The 16,005-nt window shown below is 36.3% G+C and overlaps 2 protein-coding genes and 1 long non-coding RNA gene across 3 annotated transcripts in view; 1 reads left to right on the forward strand and 2 right to left on the reverse strand.

Annotated features, from left to right (window-relative positions):
- Window positions 1-4,232: 4,232 nt before the first annotated feature.
- Window positions 4,233-7,774, forward strand: LOC117100260. The gene is made up of 4 exons (XR_004444108.1): window positions 4,233-4,310; window positions 4,575-4,620; window positions 4,980-5,042; window positions 6,084-7,774. It is a non-coding gene; the product is annotated as an uncharacterized LOC117100260 (long non-coding RNA).
- On the reverse strand, window positions 6,739-11,874 carry LOC117100259. Its single transcript, XM_033239859.1, has 3 exons — window positions 11,613-11,874; window positions 11,177-11,364; window positions 6,739-10,373 (listed from the first exon to the last, which is right to left on the reverse strand). Exons 2-3 carry the CDS (start codon window positions 11,291-11,293, stop codon window positions 8,601-8,603), a joined length of 1,890 nt encoding a protein of 629 aa, XP_033095750.1. The 5' UTR covers window positions 11,294-11,364; window positions 11,613-11,874; the 3' UTR covers window positions 6,739-8,600.
- LOC117100281 (kyphoscoliosis peptidase-like) overlaps window positions 11,605-16,005 on the reverse strand; it is a 5,647-nt gene continuing 1,246 nt past the window's right edge. The window contains exons 2-7 of the mRNA XM_033239931.1: window positions 15,555-15,949; window positions 14,941-15,176; window positions 14,472-14,647; window positions 14,034-14,221; window positions 12,064-13,313; window positions 11,605-11,788 (exon numbers count right to left, since the gene is read on the reverse strand). Coding sequence (XP_033095822.1) covers window positions 11,605-11,788; window positions 12,064-13,313; window positions 14,034-14,221; window positions 14,472-14,647; window positions 14,941-15,176; window positions 15,555-15,926 — 2,406 coding nt within the window. The 5' untranslated portion in view covers window positions 15,927-15,949. The remainder of the gene's footprint in view (window positions 11,789-12,063; window positions 13,314-14,033; window positions 14,222-14,471; window positions 14,648-14,940; window positions 15,177-15,554; window positions 15,950-16,005) is intronic.

Genomic DNA, 16,005 nt, shown 5'->3' on the forward strand with positions numbered 1-16,005 from the left:
TTATCCATATAGCCTAATGGATACATCTAGCTACCGATTATCATAATTAAGTTGAGTTCATTGAGCGATGAAAGAAAGTAACGCATGCGTGTAGCGTTTTTACCGTTCATTTTTCTAGCAAAAACGTTGTTCGTAGTGACTGTATAGTACAGTGATCATTGAGGTAATTTACCTCCATTACTATGATAGGTTCTACAGTAGGGTTTGTGTGCAGTAGTACTTGCTTAATTCTGGTTCAAGGCATGATTGTTTTTGAAACAAAGTTATTATTTATATTATAATAATGATAATAACAGTGCTCTATGAGATGTTCCTAATCGTATGATGTCATATCGTATCAAGCATAGCCCTTCAACGAAAAGTTCCTTTTCTGTTAGAAAGAGAATATCAGTGAGATTCGAACCTGTATCCTCTCGTTGTCAAAACGAGTGTCATACTACCAGACCACAAAGACCTATCGGTATATTCGCAGATTTAACCGCTGAGGCACTTACTCTTAAGCTGCATTTTACGCATCTTGTAAAGGACTATCTTGTATCTTGTACAAGTACGGTATCATATATTAGGCTTATTTTACACTGACACACACATACTTAATACAGATATCAAACCAGGGGGGCGCCAGCGGGGTCAGTGGCCAGGGCCTCCGTCGGGGAGAGCTCCCCCACCACCCCACCCTCGGGAGAAAAACCACAATTCGTCGGAAAGAAAAAAAATGTATTTTCTACATATTAGTGGACACTAAAATCGATTAAATCAGCCTTTGAAGCCCCTAATATGTCAACATTTTCAGGCGCTTCGCCCCCTGGACCACTTTCGCAATATTTAAACGATCACACCCAATTTGCTCTCTCGGGGGCTTCGGAATTCCGTCGGGCAAATCCTGGTACCACGGCCTCTGTATCAAACCACAATAGGTCTAATGTTATCTATGTAATATAACGAACTGGTGATGGTGAAGCAGGTGAAATGTTGATGGACAACTAAATTTGAACAAAGGCGGATCGGATAACAATCAACTACCGACCTAGGCATATACGTTGTTTCTGTTTTGGTTTATAGGCTAACGAAATGACGAAACCATTGAATTTAATGGTATTTATTTATTACAAATTCGACATAATAGACAAATGACTACGAGAAAACCATTGGCAAAGGGCCTAATAGACAAGTGGGTAAAATGTGAACAACGTACCGTAGTTAAAACTTATGAACATTAAAAATCCGCTGTAAAAAAGGGGAATAAAATGTTCATCGTTATTATTTTTATTAATATTTTTTGTCATCATATTCCCCAAGCTGTCTCGAAAAGTATCTTTACTTTTGTATAATACAATATTAATAAAATTTAATAATTTCATAATTAATTTTAACAATATTATCGGTAAACAAGTTGTAAGTTAAATTTACCGGATGTTGACGCGAATTACCAGAAGTTGACGCAAATTTTGATGGCTCGTTGGTCGTAAGAGGGCGTGTGTTGTTTGCCACGATTTTAGAAATGTTTACAATAATACAATTAGCATGCTCGAGAAGTCCGAAGATCAATGTTGTAGCCTAGACCCAGCCAAGGCGTTCTTACAATTTTTTTTTTATAAAATATCGTTGTCAAAATGAGTAAGCCTACATCAGAATTCATTAAACAAGAGGTAAGTTTATGTAAACACTCTCAAACTGTAAAATTATCCAGAGATATATGAGCGGAAATGCAGCATTTAGAGCTCTGTGTAAGTAAGTACAATAAGTAGTTACGCTAGCCACAGTACATGAGTACATGCCTTGCCAAGTCGGGTAGATTAAGGAACATCTAGCTAATGTCTAAGGCTACCTAGGCCTAGCAGTACTATGAACAAAAATTGTAGTACTGCAAAATCGTCACCAAGCTCGAACAATCATCAACTTGAACCAACCATTAGCAAACCAACAACTCATCATGTCGCTAATTTTTATAACAAAAATCGGACTTTCGTTTAAAAATTAATTAGTATTTGACTTGCGCCAGTGAATTTGCTTATTACTGTATAACCTTGCCTTGGTTGGGCAAGACACACCTAAGTTGGCCTCTCTTCACCAGGGGAGTATAAATAGGTAGGAGGTGATAATTCAGAATAAAATTCATAGTGCTACATTTTCCCTACCAATTCAATTTAAGTAGTAGCATTGGAACACTCCCCAGGAATTGGGGGAGGTTGAAGAATCACCCATTTTGAACATGAATGACTGCTTTTAATAATAATAATAATAATATGTAGTTTTATATAGCGCACATATCCATCTAATGTAAGATGCTCAGGGTGCTTGATATGTGGACTAGGAACTCGATCAATGACTTTCTTCGCCCCTAAGTGTCCCTTCATGTCTGTGCTACCTGGTAACCCGGTACCAGCAACTCTCGTCGTCTACTCTCTTGTATCCAACACTTAAGCAGTATATTCTGAAAAGGTGTACAAATTTCATTATTAGTTATTCCTTTATGACTCATATTTTAACAGACATTACACAAGGAAAAGTGGCTGTCATTGGAAAAATACACATACAGAGACCCTGATGGACAGGAGAGGGTATGGGAAGTGGTAGAGAGAACAACCAAGCCTCAACAGAAAGACATCGGTGATGGTAAGACAAACAGAACCTTAGCTGCAGTGGCAGAGCTCGTCGGGCAGTCAGACCATAAAAAATATATAAATAGGCCCACACCGAGCCAACACATGTCTGTCACATTTCCAGCCAAATCTCATTTGAGATTGGGAACCCTTTCTCAACCCCTTCCCCCAGCTCGGGCATACGATCTCAAGTCCACTTTCGGACAGCTTAGCGCCCCCCCCCCCCAACAGAAAATATATCTAAGAGCCACCACCTTCATCATGTTGTTTTTTTTATATTGAGTATTCCATAGCCTAAGTAGTAGGACCAACCCTTGTGTTACATTCTTTAAAGTGCACATAGCTAGTTGCTCACGCCCCTTCAAAAATTACTCGCGTTTAAAGTAACCGAAAAACACCTTATTTTGCAAATTAGCGCCCCTCAACTGATCATCGACCCCTCCACTTCAAATTCTTCCCCCCCCCAAATCAGCACCCCCATTTCAAGAATTGTAGATACACCACTGTACACACATTGGCCCTCTGAGCAAGAAGTGTTAGTCAAACGTGTTTCAATGATAACTTATGTAAAGCTGCATATAGCGACAACCCTGCCCTACTTTTCAACTGCTCACTTGAAGGCACAGCACGTTAATGGTGTTGCCAGAAACTTGATATGTCAATCTGCATATAGTGGTAACCCTGCCCAACCTTTTAACAGCTCACTTGAGGTTACAGCACCTGGTATTTCTAGAAACTTGATAATGCTAGGACTAGATTAATGGTGTGCGAATCTGTCATGAACAAATCAAGATCATGAGAATATATTAATGCCCCATTCCCGGCAAAATTTCACTAAAAAAAGATTTTTTTTTAGAAAAAATGCATATGTATTACTCTAATTATTATAAACCTTGTAAAAATATTTGCATAAATTTTAGTTTTATGCAAAGTGATAAAAAAATGAGCAATAGAGACTTTCTGATGGGAAATTACCATTTTCTCAACGACTACTTTGTTACTAGGCAAATTCAGAGGTTGTAGATCGCATCCGCTGGAATGCTCTCACTTTTGTGTATACTTTATACAGTCAATAAAGTGCGCCCTCTCTGATGAGGGTAGTTTTTGTACTTCGCATCTCGCACACTGCATTTGATCAAATATGTTTGTTTAATTGTCAAAATCTTAGTCAGAATCATTTTTTTTTTTAAATTTTAAATAATTCCAATGAAATATTATATTTATAATAGTGTCAATACTTGCAACGAATGTATGTCTAAAAACAACCTAAATCATGGTAAGACTAAGCCTAGTCTAGCAATGTTGAATAGGCTAATGTTTCCGGCGCCTACTATAATTCTTCGCAGACCTATCGCAGAATGGAACATAAAACAGTTCATCCGCATTTATTTTTTGTGTCTTTTTTACATTTTTTTTATCATGTTTAGGAATGTCTAAATTCAGTTAAACTAGCATTTTCGTATTATATTTATAATAATAATAATAACGATTTATAAAGCACAAACATCACCACCAAAATTGGTGCTCAAGGTGCAGTGTCAAACAACAGGTAGAGAACAAACAGCAATCACAAACAACAAAGTGTAAACATGTTTTTTTAGGTTTTTTTGTAAATTATAAATATTGTTTTTCTATTGCTTTCTTTTTTTAGTTGTATCACTAGACCCAGGACTTTCAGCAGCAACAATTCATATTGTTAACATGAGAGTAAGTATATAGTTTTGTTTACAGTATTTTCTTTTCTTTTCTCTCATATTGAAAAAATAAGTTAAAAATATAAGTTAAGAATATGCTTAAATAAGAATGAGAAGCTCAAAGGTAGATTTCACAATTACAGTTGGCAACCATCCCCCAACCCATCACCACCCCACCCTAATTTATCTCAATTTTAAAATGAGCCTTTGTGTTCATAATAATGCTTGTGCAATTTTCATCGAATTTGTTTGTGAATAATTGTTATCTTATTTTTAGATTGATGGTGATGATCCGATAAATAGGAAACCAGTCAGTAAACCAGGTATGTTGTTGTGAAACCTTTGAAATGGACTTTGAAAATGTGTAAATCTACCTTTATTATTAAAGCCGAAAAATATTTGTGATGTCTGAATAGTCTATTTTCAAAATATGTAGAGTATTTTCAAAAAACTAGTATGAGGTAATTTTCAGGCTTTACTTGCATGAACTGTAAATTTTAAACCGGTGGTAACCATGTTACAAGCCAGAATGCATGGGGAGTGTGATGGCAAGCCATTGACCATAAAAAAAATTTAAATATACAGTGCTGTATATATATAAAAATATATTAAATTTAAATATCAGTCAACATGTTGGACTGTTTCTGTATCTTTTGTTTATTTTATTTTTTTCATTATTTAGATGATGGAGAGTTCATTGAAGTCTTAGTGTTACCAGTCCATGAAATGTGTTGCAGATTGGATAGTAAGTACTATGTTTTTTTTCCTTTCAGAAAATTACCAAATGGAAATTGCAATTATTTTTTATGGTTTTATTTAACTATCATAAAAATTTATATGAAGTAAGACTTTATATAAATGAGCAAGACAGTCTGAGACCTTCCTCACACATGCATGGGCGTAGTCGGAGGGTGCACCCCTTATGGCAGCAAATTATTTCCACTTAGCAGGTTAAAATACTTAAAATGACCTTTAAGTTTTCATTGGAATAGTGGTGTTCTCCCAATTGAATTTTTACTAGTAAATTTGTCCATAAAATATTCAGCTGTGCGCACAGTGTTAGGTATTACTGCTTTTGTGTGGGGTTTAATTAGTTAAAAAAACGCATACAGTCATAGTCTCCATAGCCTAGACACTGGAATGAAGTTCATACATTGAAAGAAGTCCAACTAGACTACATTGGACTAATCATTGGTTTTTTATTTTACAAACACAAAATTTTTACCGGTTGGCTGGTTGTTTTTACCAGTAAAATTGATGGCTAAAATGGCTTCAGGAGAACACTGGAATAAGGATTTGGATTTAGTTCGGCATTCTCATTTTTCACCCCTTCCCCCCCCCCCTTTCCAGCTGAAAACCAGCCTACACCCCTGTCATGGTTGGCTGGCAGAGTGAAAAGCCTCTCTGAATACCCAAAGCTAGAGGCTCAGTATATACTATCAAGTTTTGTGTGATAAATATCTGTGCTTTGCCTTTACTGTATATGGATGTGTGATATGATTAACATCATGCCCTTATATGGATGTGTGATATGATTAACATCATGCCCTTATATGGATGTGATATGGTTAACATCATGCCCTCATATAAGCTAATCACACAAACTTGTCTTTTTGATTTAATAAACATAAACAGGATATATAACTAAAACATGCTGCATAGTATGTTTTACTGTAATAACAATATCTGAATGTTGGTGATGTTACTGCAGAAAAACATAGAATGTTTTTACGGTTTATACAAAACATTTGGATATTGAGGATATTCTTTCAATTTGTTGTTTTAGAATATGCCTCAGATGGTTGTATTTTGGATGCACGAGTATACACTTACGCAATGCTTTTGGACCAACAGAACCACCCTGATAAACTTATCAAGTTATAGTATGTTTACAATTCCACAGTATTTTAATGATTTTTGTACAATAATCATTGAGTAAAGGCTGTTTAACAGTTTTATGTGGAAATTCTGTCCAGTTGGATTGTCATAGAGACAATTAATTGAGCCTGGAGAAAGAAAAAAGAACACAAAATCTAATCTTTCCTTTAAATAATCTTGTCAATGTCTTTTTTCATCTTTTATTATGTTTTTTTGTAAGGCTCAGAAGTGTGATCAGGATTTCTTCCTTCCCAATGCATTATCAGTATTACAATAAAGAATTTGAATTTAAAGAATATATATTTGGAAACAAGTAGTTAAGGTTTCATGGTTTAGAATATCAATTTGTTTTGTTTCCTTTTGTTATATTTTAAGTTTAAAAAGGTAAAATTCTGTGTTAAGAAGTTATTGAAATTTAACTGACATTGTTACTACCAATTATTATGATTATAAATGAACGTTTTAATACTTCTGGTGCCAAATGAATCAGTTTATAAATATATAATATATTACGTTTTCATACTGTAATATCTGTCACAGATATTATACTTTTAGGATAATTGAAACAACTCAATAATGAATTTAAAAGCTTTACCTTAACTTGGATATAAGACTGGAATGATGCATCAGTGTTTGGTGATGGAGTATATAACCCTCTATAGTTCTCTTTTTTAAGACCAGTTGCAAAGTGTAGATACAGCAAATACAACTCAGGAACTCACAGTATTCAAATTGGCTCATTTTATCGTAAGCCTATATCTACCAATATTTTCGGCCATTGGCCTTTATCAGGCTAGTATGTTATACACATACGTTCCTACTTATATATTCATCCTTTCATATGGGCAAGTAAACACATTACACAGATATAACAGTTACATTTAAGCGAATAGAGTTTTCCATAATGTGTGCTCTATGAAGCTGGGCACGCACTGCGGGAATGTGCCAGGGTGGTGATGGATGGTGACCCCGAAGAGTATTTCCATCTTATTTTGCCCATCTTTCCCATCCATGTCAGGTCTGTCATAAATAAATATACATAAAAATAAATAAATAATTTAAATAAAATTAATTAATTCAAAATAATAATGCAGAAAAAAGGCTACATGTACACTCTGCAGGTAGAAAACGGCGCCGCAAGCAGCTCTACAGAGAGATGGATACATGCGCCTAATAAGATGGCATTATTAATAAGATGGCATCGTACGACCATGTTTTTATACCTCCATGGTACAGATCATTAATAAAAAATGTGTTGTTGTGTGTCCACCTTCAGTCGACCATCATTATTATTATCATTATCATCATCATCATCATCATCATTATTATTATTTGATTTGTTCAGTCCACCAGGAGACCATCCCCTCCACTTTTTTAAAAGCACCGTTATGTAGTATAATCAATGTATCAAAATTGGAGTAACATGATAATGATAATTAGTAAATATGTAGGACAGTATACACCATTTGTTTAGATGGGAATTACTAACGTTCTGAACAGATAATTTTACAATTTGTTTTTTCTGTACAGGATAATGTTTGTCATTTTAAAACATATATATAAAATCACTTTTAAATAAAATAATCATTATTCTGATGAGACAAGGCTCAATGTGTATTTATTGTTTGTAAACGGAAGTTTAATTTCAGGAAATTATGTTCTAATACTTTATTTTGCCATCGTAAAATTAGGCAAGAGCGGTCTGGGATAACCTAAAACTAAAGTGAATTACTTTTAAGGAGAGTACCTTCAAATCAAGGGAACATGGATATAATATATATAGTACAGTACTATTAAACATCTTGTATAAGAATATTTTCAAATTGCATCAAAGTTATGAGCATCAAAAAGTCTAGTCTTTAGTAATTAAGCATATAAAAATATTAAATTTAAATTATAAATTGTAATGCCTTTATAATTGATAAGTAAGTTATGCCAAATGTACGTAATATGAGTAAAGCATAAATATGTTTGGCAATTGGTCCTGACAAATACAAATTTAAAATCAATAATCTGAAGAATGAAGTTCAATTTCAGATTAAATTTCTTATGTATACATGTCAGATACAACCAGAACTTATTTCATCCTTCACATGAAAAATGAACGAAACAAGAAGATAATTTAATGAGTTTTTCAAAAACTAATAATAATATTGGATATTATAGACATGTGGTCCTACTAAGGGAGGTCCCTATACTGTGAATGAAACACTCAAAATAGTTAATTTACTGATAACTTTGAGCGGTTGGTCAGTATAGAATATATATACACAGACAACATTATGGTGGTAAAATGGAGCCAATAAAAAATAAGTAAATACAATTGCGGCCTACAAGCAATTTTCGTTGGCACTCATGCACGCGCACACACACACTACTGTTTTACTTGGTATGTCATTGGCGATGGGCGTGATCGGGGATTTTCTCATACACAATGTAACAGCCAACCTCCACCGTAATCAAACATGCCCTGCCCTGAACTTGATACATATAAACTAAATTTATAATAGCCTTTCTGGGGTAACTTGAACGTTATAACAATTTTCTTCAATTTCTCATCGTTTGTGAAGTATTCAATATCAAAGCAATCCTTTAAATTATCCTCTTGATCCTGGAAATGTAACTTTCCAAGTATTTTCCCTTGATCTGTAGCAATAGTTAATTTTGACTCAGTTGACAAAGTAGTGGTAAGAATGGCTGACTCTGGCTCTACTACTAAGAATCCATAGTCATAGAAGTTTTGTACAGGACCCCAGGGTCTTTTATCATTCGATGGAAGTTCCAGTTTTTTCGATTTCCGAACATCTATCATCCAACTACCTAGATGACCGCCACTTACACAAAATAGATCAAAACTGTAAAATCCCGACTCTGGTGGATGAAATCGAATTTTGTATAAAACCGTTTCGTCATTTTGTTTAACAGAATCTGCTAAAACGTACTCGTACATATCATTACCTGAATCATTTTTCAGATTGAAAATAATTCCTGTACGCCTTTTTATCTTCGATGCGATAATCAACGTGGACTCTTCTTCACTTGAGTAAATTGTAGAAGATGTTGGTGATAGAACTTGTAAATCATTTGCCTTCATTTTGGTAACGTTAGGTCCCCATGGTACATTTGTACTGCCAATGAACAAGTCTCCCTCATACGGATTAACAACGTTAATTAACCAACTTCCTATACAATCATTAGATTTTGCACCAACTTTTCCCGCAAATATATTAAATTCGTAAAATCCAGAAACGGGTGCACGAAATCGAAATCGCAAAATCACATCTTTTTCACGCCAGTTGTTTTCGGCACAAACCCACCTACTTGTTATTGCTTTATCTTCCTTGGTATTAAATTTGTAAGAAATATTGATCTGTTCATTAGAACTTAGACCTAGTTCGAAAGTGGCCTCTTCTTTATTGCATGTTATTTCAGCGCCTTTTTGGGGCTGTAACGATATGTTGAAATTTGACAAGTTGTCAGTTGGTCCCCATTGTACTTTAGAGGGGTATGGTAGTATGGGTGTTCCTCGCTCATTCTTGTTCAGTATCAGATATGTTGCACCTGGCTTAAATTTAGTTTTATCAACAAGATCATCGTTAAATCTGGCAAAAAGTATCAACGAATATTCCCCCTTCTTCGGACATCTAATATTAAAGACGACTTTTTCTGGATAGGTATCTCCAAATATGTACTCATCAAGTTCAGTTCCATTTGCGTATCTAAATTTGAATCGTATTGGCTCTCCTCCTGGTCTGTTAACTGTAAACCTAGCATACCCATCTTCTGTTTCAATGATAGGGAAGTTGACAGAGGATCTAAACCCAGCATCTGTAAAAGCGGGAAGTGATCCTAAGAGATGAGTGAAGTCTGGAAATGGCTGCGAACCATTGTCGCATGTCGTGTGTACCTTAAAGCTCAATAACATATCCTGGCTCATTTCCTTTGAACAATCAGACAAGTGAACGGGCTCACCAAATAACACAACACTATACAACCCAGCTAGCGGAAGACGTACAAACAGCGTTGTTAACTTCTTGTTTGTAAAAGATGCTACTGAATTCTCTACGTTTTCATCTGTTGCGTCATCTATCAAGGTATATCTTAAGTTCATGTTAAAAGTACTGCGAAATTGGAGTTCCACTCTATTCGAATCCGTTTTAATGCACCCATTAGTGAGAGGTGGTGTAACACTTGACATCTGTAAGACAACACAAGTATTCATTGGAAGGTTTAAACATACAGTGTGGGTTCTCAATTTGTCTCATGTTGGGATACAAAAAAAATCAATCACACTATCATCATTCACCAGCCTAGGTTGTAGTCATATTTATTGTGGTTATTTCTAGTTACTTCTCCACAAATATGAAGGTTAATTAAGTCCGGCCTTTAAAATAATTCCCGGTAATAAAATTCATCAGTGGTGGCGCCAGGGGGGCTGGGGGAGGGGCTATAGCTCAGCCCCCCCGTCCCCCCCCCCCCCATCGGGGAAGGCGAGTACATTCCGTCGGGGAATAACAAAAATTTTAAAAAATTTACATGTCTGTTCGTTTAGCAACCATATAGCCTTCATTGACCTATGTTTTTTCTTAATTTATCGTAGTACAGTATAATGTGACAAATTGGTGGCCTTACAATTTACAGTAAGACATTATTCTTACTGTATTCGTAATTTTGTTGTTATTAATTCACGATCACATGGACCTGTCGGGCAGAACTTGGCGTCTTCACTGAAATTCATGTAGAGTTATATATTTGAATACATCATACAGTAAGATGTTGTTGAAATAAACAGATTATCGCTTTGGACCCGTTGTGGTCGCACTGCAGAGTGGCCACTCGGGTCATAACACAAAATGTCTTACGAAACACACACAAAACCTGTTCTCTTGACTAAAATTACGTAAATGAGGCTTTTAGTTGCATCAAGCTTAGGCCTAGGCCTGCGGTATTTATCTATGAAAAGAAGAATAATGGTAAGTATATTCTCAATTAGTAATGTACCTTATACAAACAGCATGAAGGAAACACACGTGCCTCGTTTGTCCATTGATTTAGGTCAGTTATCGACTGTTCAAGCATTGTGAAGGTACTGTCGTATGGTTTGTGAGAGTAACGCATCGTTTCTGGCGGAACTAAGAAGTAACCCTCATTCCAGTGGAATATGTGTTGGTAGTTTCCATTCACTCTCTCTTTAATACAAAAAAAAACAATTCAATGATATGAAGAATGACAAAATTTCATGCCTATCTGTAAGAGGATGCAGTGGTTTTAGAGTAGTAGTAGTAGTAGTAGTAGTAGTAGTAGTAGTAGTACGATGCAGCGGCGGCGTCAGCAGCAGCAGCGGTTGTGGTAGACTGGTAGTGATAGTGGTGGTACTAGAATGGTAGTGGTGTTTGTAAAATACAATGTTTTAATGTACTGAAATGGGCCTACATACTTGGGTATCCAGATGCCCAGGTGGCATCACATAGAAACCATGTGTTTGATATCTTGATCCGGTTCCAGGCGTGTCTGAACTTATTCGATTTTTTTCCGTTGACGAGATCATCACCAATCTCATAACCAGATCCCTTGGCTATACCGTTGATTTTTTCACAGGTTAAGCCGGCAAGCCTATGGATTAATCATCAAAAAGTGGTACTAATAATTCGTGATGACATTAGAGGTCTACTTGATTGTAATAGTGTATTCAAGTTATTACCTCAAATATAGATCATCGGTCTCTATTATGGCTGTTGAATGAGCTTCAAAATAACTTTGTAAATCGGAATGTAAAATAATCTCATGAGATACCGTATTGTAGCTGTCTCTTATACACATCTAGATGTGTATAAGAGACAGCCGTTTCGTCATTTTGTTTAACAGAATCTGCTAAAACGTATTCGTACATATCATTACCTGAATCATTTTTCAGATTGAAAATAATTCCTGTACGCCTTTTTATTTTCGATGCGATAATCAACGTGGACTCTTCTTCACTTGAGTAAATTGTAGAAGATGTTGGTGATAGAACTTGTAAATCATTTGCCTTCATTTTGGCAACGTTAGGTCCCCATGGTACGTTTGTACTGCCAATGAACAAGTCTCCCTCATACGGATTAACAACGTTAATTAACCAACTTCCTATACAATCATTAGATTTTGCACCAACTTTTCCCGCAAATATATTAAATTCGTAAAATCCAGAAACGGGTGCACGAAATCGAAATCGCAAAATCACATCTTTTTCACGCCAGTTGTTTTCGGCACAAACCCACCTACTTGTTATTGCTTTATCTTCCTTGGTATTAAATTTGTAAGAAATATTGATCTGTTCATTGGAACTTAGGCCTAGTTCGAAAGTGGCCTCTTCTTTATTGCACGTTATTTCAGCGCCTTTTTGGGGCTGTAACGATATGTTGAAATTTGACAAGTTGTCAGTTGGTCCCCATTGTACTTTAGAGGGGTATGGTAGTATGGGCGTTACTCGCTCATTCTTGTTCAGTATCAGATATGTTGCACCTGGCTTAAATTTAGTGTTATCAACAAGATCATCGTTAAATCTGGCAAAAAGTGTCAACGAATATTCCCCCTTCTTCGGACATCTAATATTAAAGACGACTTTTTCTGGATAGGTATCTCCAAATATGTACTCATCAAGTTCAGTTCCATTTGCGTATCTAAATTTGAATCTTATTGGCTCTCCTCCTGGTCTGTTAACTGTAAACCTGGCATACCCATCTTCTGTTTCAATGATAGGGAAGTTAACAGAGGATCTAAACCCACCATCTGTAAAAGCGGGAAGTGATCCTAAGAGATGAGTGAAGTCTGGAAATTTCTGCGAACCATTGACGCATGTCGTGTGTACCTTAAAGCTCAATAACATATCCTGGCTCATTTCCTTTGAACAATCAGACAAGTGAACGGGCTCACCAAATAACACAACACTATACAACCCAGCTCGCGGAAGACGTACAAACAGCGTTGTTAACTTCTTGTTTGTAAAAGATGCTACTGAATTCTCTACGTTTTCATCTGTTGCGTCATCTATCAAGGTATATCTTAAGTTCATGTTAAAAATACTGCGAAATTGGAGTTCCACTCTATTCGAATCCGTTTTAATGCACCCATCAGTGAGAGGTGGTGTAACACTTGACATCTGTAAGACAACACAAGTATTCATTGGAAGGTTTAAACATACAGTGTGGGTTCTCAATTTGTCTCATGTTGGGATACAAAAAAAAATCAATCACACTATCATCATTCACCAGCCTAGGTTGTAGTCATATTTATTGTGGTTATTTCTAGTTACTTCTCCACAAATATGAAGGTTAATTAAGTCCGGCCTTTAAGATAATTCCCGGTAATAAAATTCATCAGTGGTGGCGCCAGGGGGGCTGGGGGAGGGGCTATAGCTCAGCCCCCCCGTCGGAGAAGGCGAGTACATTCCGTCGGGGAGTAACACAAATTTTAAAAAATGTACATGTCTGTTCGTTTAGCAACCATATAGCCTTCATTGACCTATGTTTTTTCTTACTTTATCGTAGTACATTATAATGTGACAATTGGTGGCCTTACAATTTACAGTAAGACATTATTCTTACTGTATTCGTAATGTAGAGTTATATATTTGAATATATCATACAGTAAGATGTTGTTGAAATAAACAGATTATCGCTTTGGACCCGTTGTGGTCGCACTGCAGAGTGGCCACCCGGGTAATAACACAAAATGTTTTACGAAACACACACAAAACCTGTTCTCTTGACTAAAATTACGTAAATGAGGCTTTTAGTTGCATCAAGCTTAGGCCTAGGCCTGCGGTATTTATCTATGAAAAGAAGAATAATGGTAAGTATATTCTCAATTAGTAATGTACCTTATACAAACAGCATGAAGGAAACACACGTGCCTCGTTTGTCCATTGATTTAGGTCAGTTATCGACTGTTCAAGCATTGTGAAGGTACTGTCGTATGGTTTGTGAGAGTAACGCATCGTTTCTGGCGGAACTAAGAAGTAACCCTCATTCCAGTGGAATATGTGTTGGTAGTTTCCATTCACTCTCTCTTTAATACAAAAAAAAAACCAATTCAATGATATGAAGAATGAAAAAATTTCATGCCTATCTGTAAGAGGATGCAGTGGTTTTTGAGTAGTAGTAGTAGTAGTAGTAGTAGTAGTAGTAGTAGTACGATGCAGCGGCGGCGTCAGCAGCAGCAGCGGTTGTGGTAGACTGGTAGTGATAGTGGTGGTACTAGAATGGTAGTGGTGTTTGTAAAATACAATGTTTTAATGTACTGAAATGGGCCTACATACTTGGGTATCCAGATGCCCAGGTGGCATCACATAGAAACCATGTGTTTGATATCTTGATCCGGTTCCAGGCGTGTCTGAACTTATTCGATTTTTTTCCGTTGACGAGATCATCACCAATCTCATAACCAGATCCCTTGGCTATACCGTTGATTTTTTCACAGGTTAAGCCGGCAAGCCTATGGATTAATCATCAAAAAGTGGTACTAATAATTCGTGATGACATTAGAGGTCTACTTGATTGTAATAGTGTATTCAAGTTATTACCTCAAATACAGATCATCGGTCTCTATTATGGCTGTTGCATGAGCTTCAAAATAACTTTGTAAATTGGAATGTAAAATAATCTCATGAGATACCGTATTGTAGCGCATTAGTGGGCCTCTGGTCGTTTTAGTGTTTGTAGCTTCGTGATTATAGTTTTACTTAATTGACTCATTCATCGTTCTTTTTGCCACCCTGTTGTACTTACTGGCACATTTCCAACACCAAGTTGGAGAATCCCTCGCAGACAGCAGAGCCCTCTACCAACACGTCTTGCGCAGCTGAAGAACCTTGGTGGTTGCCAGTAATCAGGAAGTTTAGGTCATACGCGATGTTAGTCGCAACCCAACGTATAATAACGCGTGCCTTATCGTACTCCGTTGAAGTGATTTCCATCAGATATTCCACTAGACTTTGAATGTTTTGCTTCAGTGATTTTGGCGTCTGTAAATTTTGAAAATATATATAACATATAATACGATTGAATTGATAGTATCAGTAAGGCAGTGGTGACGCCAGTGAGGATCGAAGATGAGGGAAATTAACTCTCTGATCTCCCCCTCCTATCATGTTGGAAAACCATGGACCCACAGTCATTTGTCGATTGAACTTATTGTGATTACAGAGTTCCTTCACACTCTCTAAAAGAAAGAAAAGCAAGTCACCATCCTACCCTTAAATATCTCTATGACAAGGGGATATAATAGATAGCGCTGTACTGTATACATATGTGTACTGCTGCAAATATTTATAATGCTTTGTCCTATAGTGTTCTAAATGGCTATATATCGATTTCATAATACTTGGTTGGTTTCAAAATACCTTTTCAACATGATCATCAAGACGTGTCATAGCATCGAATCCAGGGTAGATGGCTTTTAGTTCTGACGAAAAGAACTCGTCCAGATCAACCTTTGCATCAACTGGAGGTGGTGCTGGTCTTGGAAAAGCTTTGCACGCCTCATTGTAAGGAACAAGTTTGTTTGTGTCCTTAATTCCATCACTATTGGTCTTTCTATTGCCAGTCTTTGAGGCGTTCTCAAACGTATTATTCAGTTCATATGTTTGTGTTTGTGATGGTTGAACATTCTTATGGCTTTCAAATGCTTTTTTCTGGTTTTTATCATCTTCGTTCACACTTGTTGACTGTTCAGACTTAATTATATTTGTACTTTTAGAAGACCCACACCCCATGTTTGTCTTGTCCTGTTAATAATCTGCAAGAAATTAATAGAGCACTAGATTTTGTACATTTTAAAGTAACTATATATAT

Source organism: Anneissia japonica, unplaced genomic scaffold, assembly GCF_011630105.1.
Source record: "Anneissia japonica isolate Jap-2015-1 unplaced genomic scaffold, ASM1163010v1 scaffold287986_len575832_cov185, whole genome shotgun sequence".
NCBI classification, from domain to species: Eukaryota; Metazoa; Echinodermata; class Crinoidea; order Comatulida; family Comatulidae; genus Anneissia; species Anneissia japonica.

Bases quoted from the DNA above. Each gene is read 5' to 3' on its own strand.
- LOC117100259 (XM_033239859.1), bottom strand. From the start codon at position 11,293: ATGCGTTACTCTCACAAACCATACGACAGTACCTTCACAATGCTTGAA. The intron at 10,374-11,176 runs GTACATTACTAA...GTTGTCTTACAG, and splicing joins CTTCATGCTGTTTGTATAAG to ATGTCAAGTGTTACACCACC.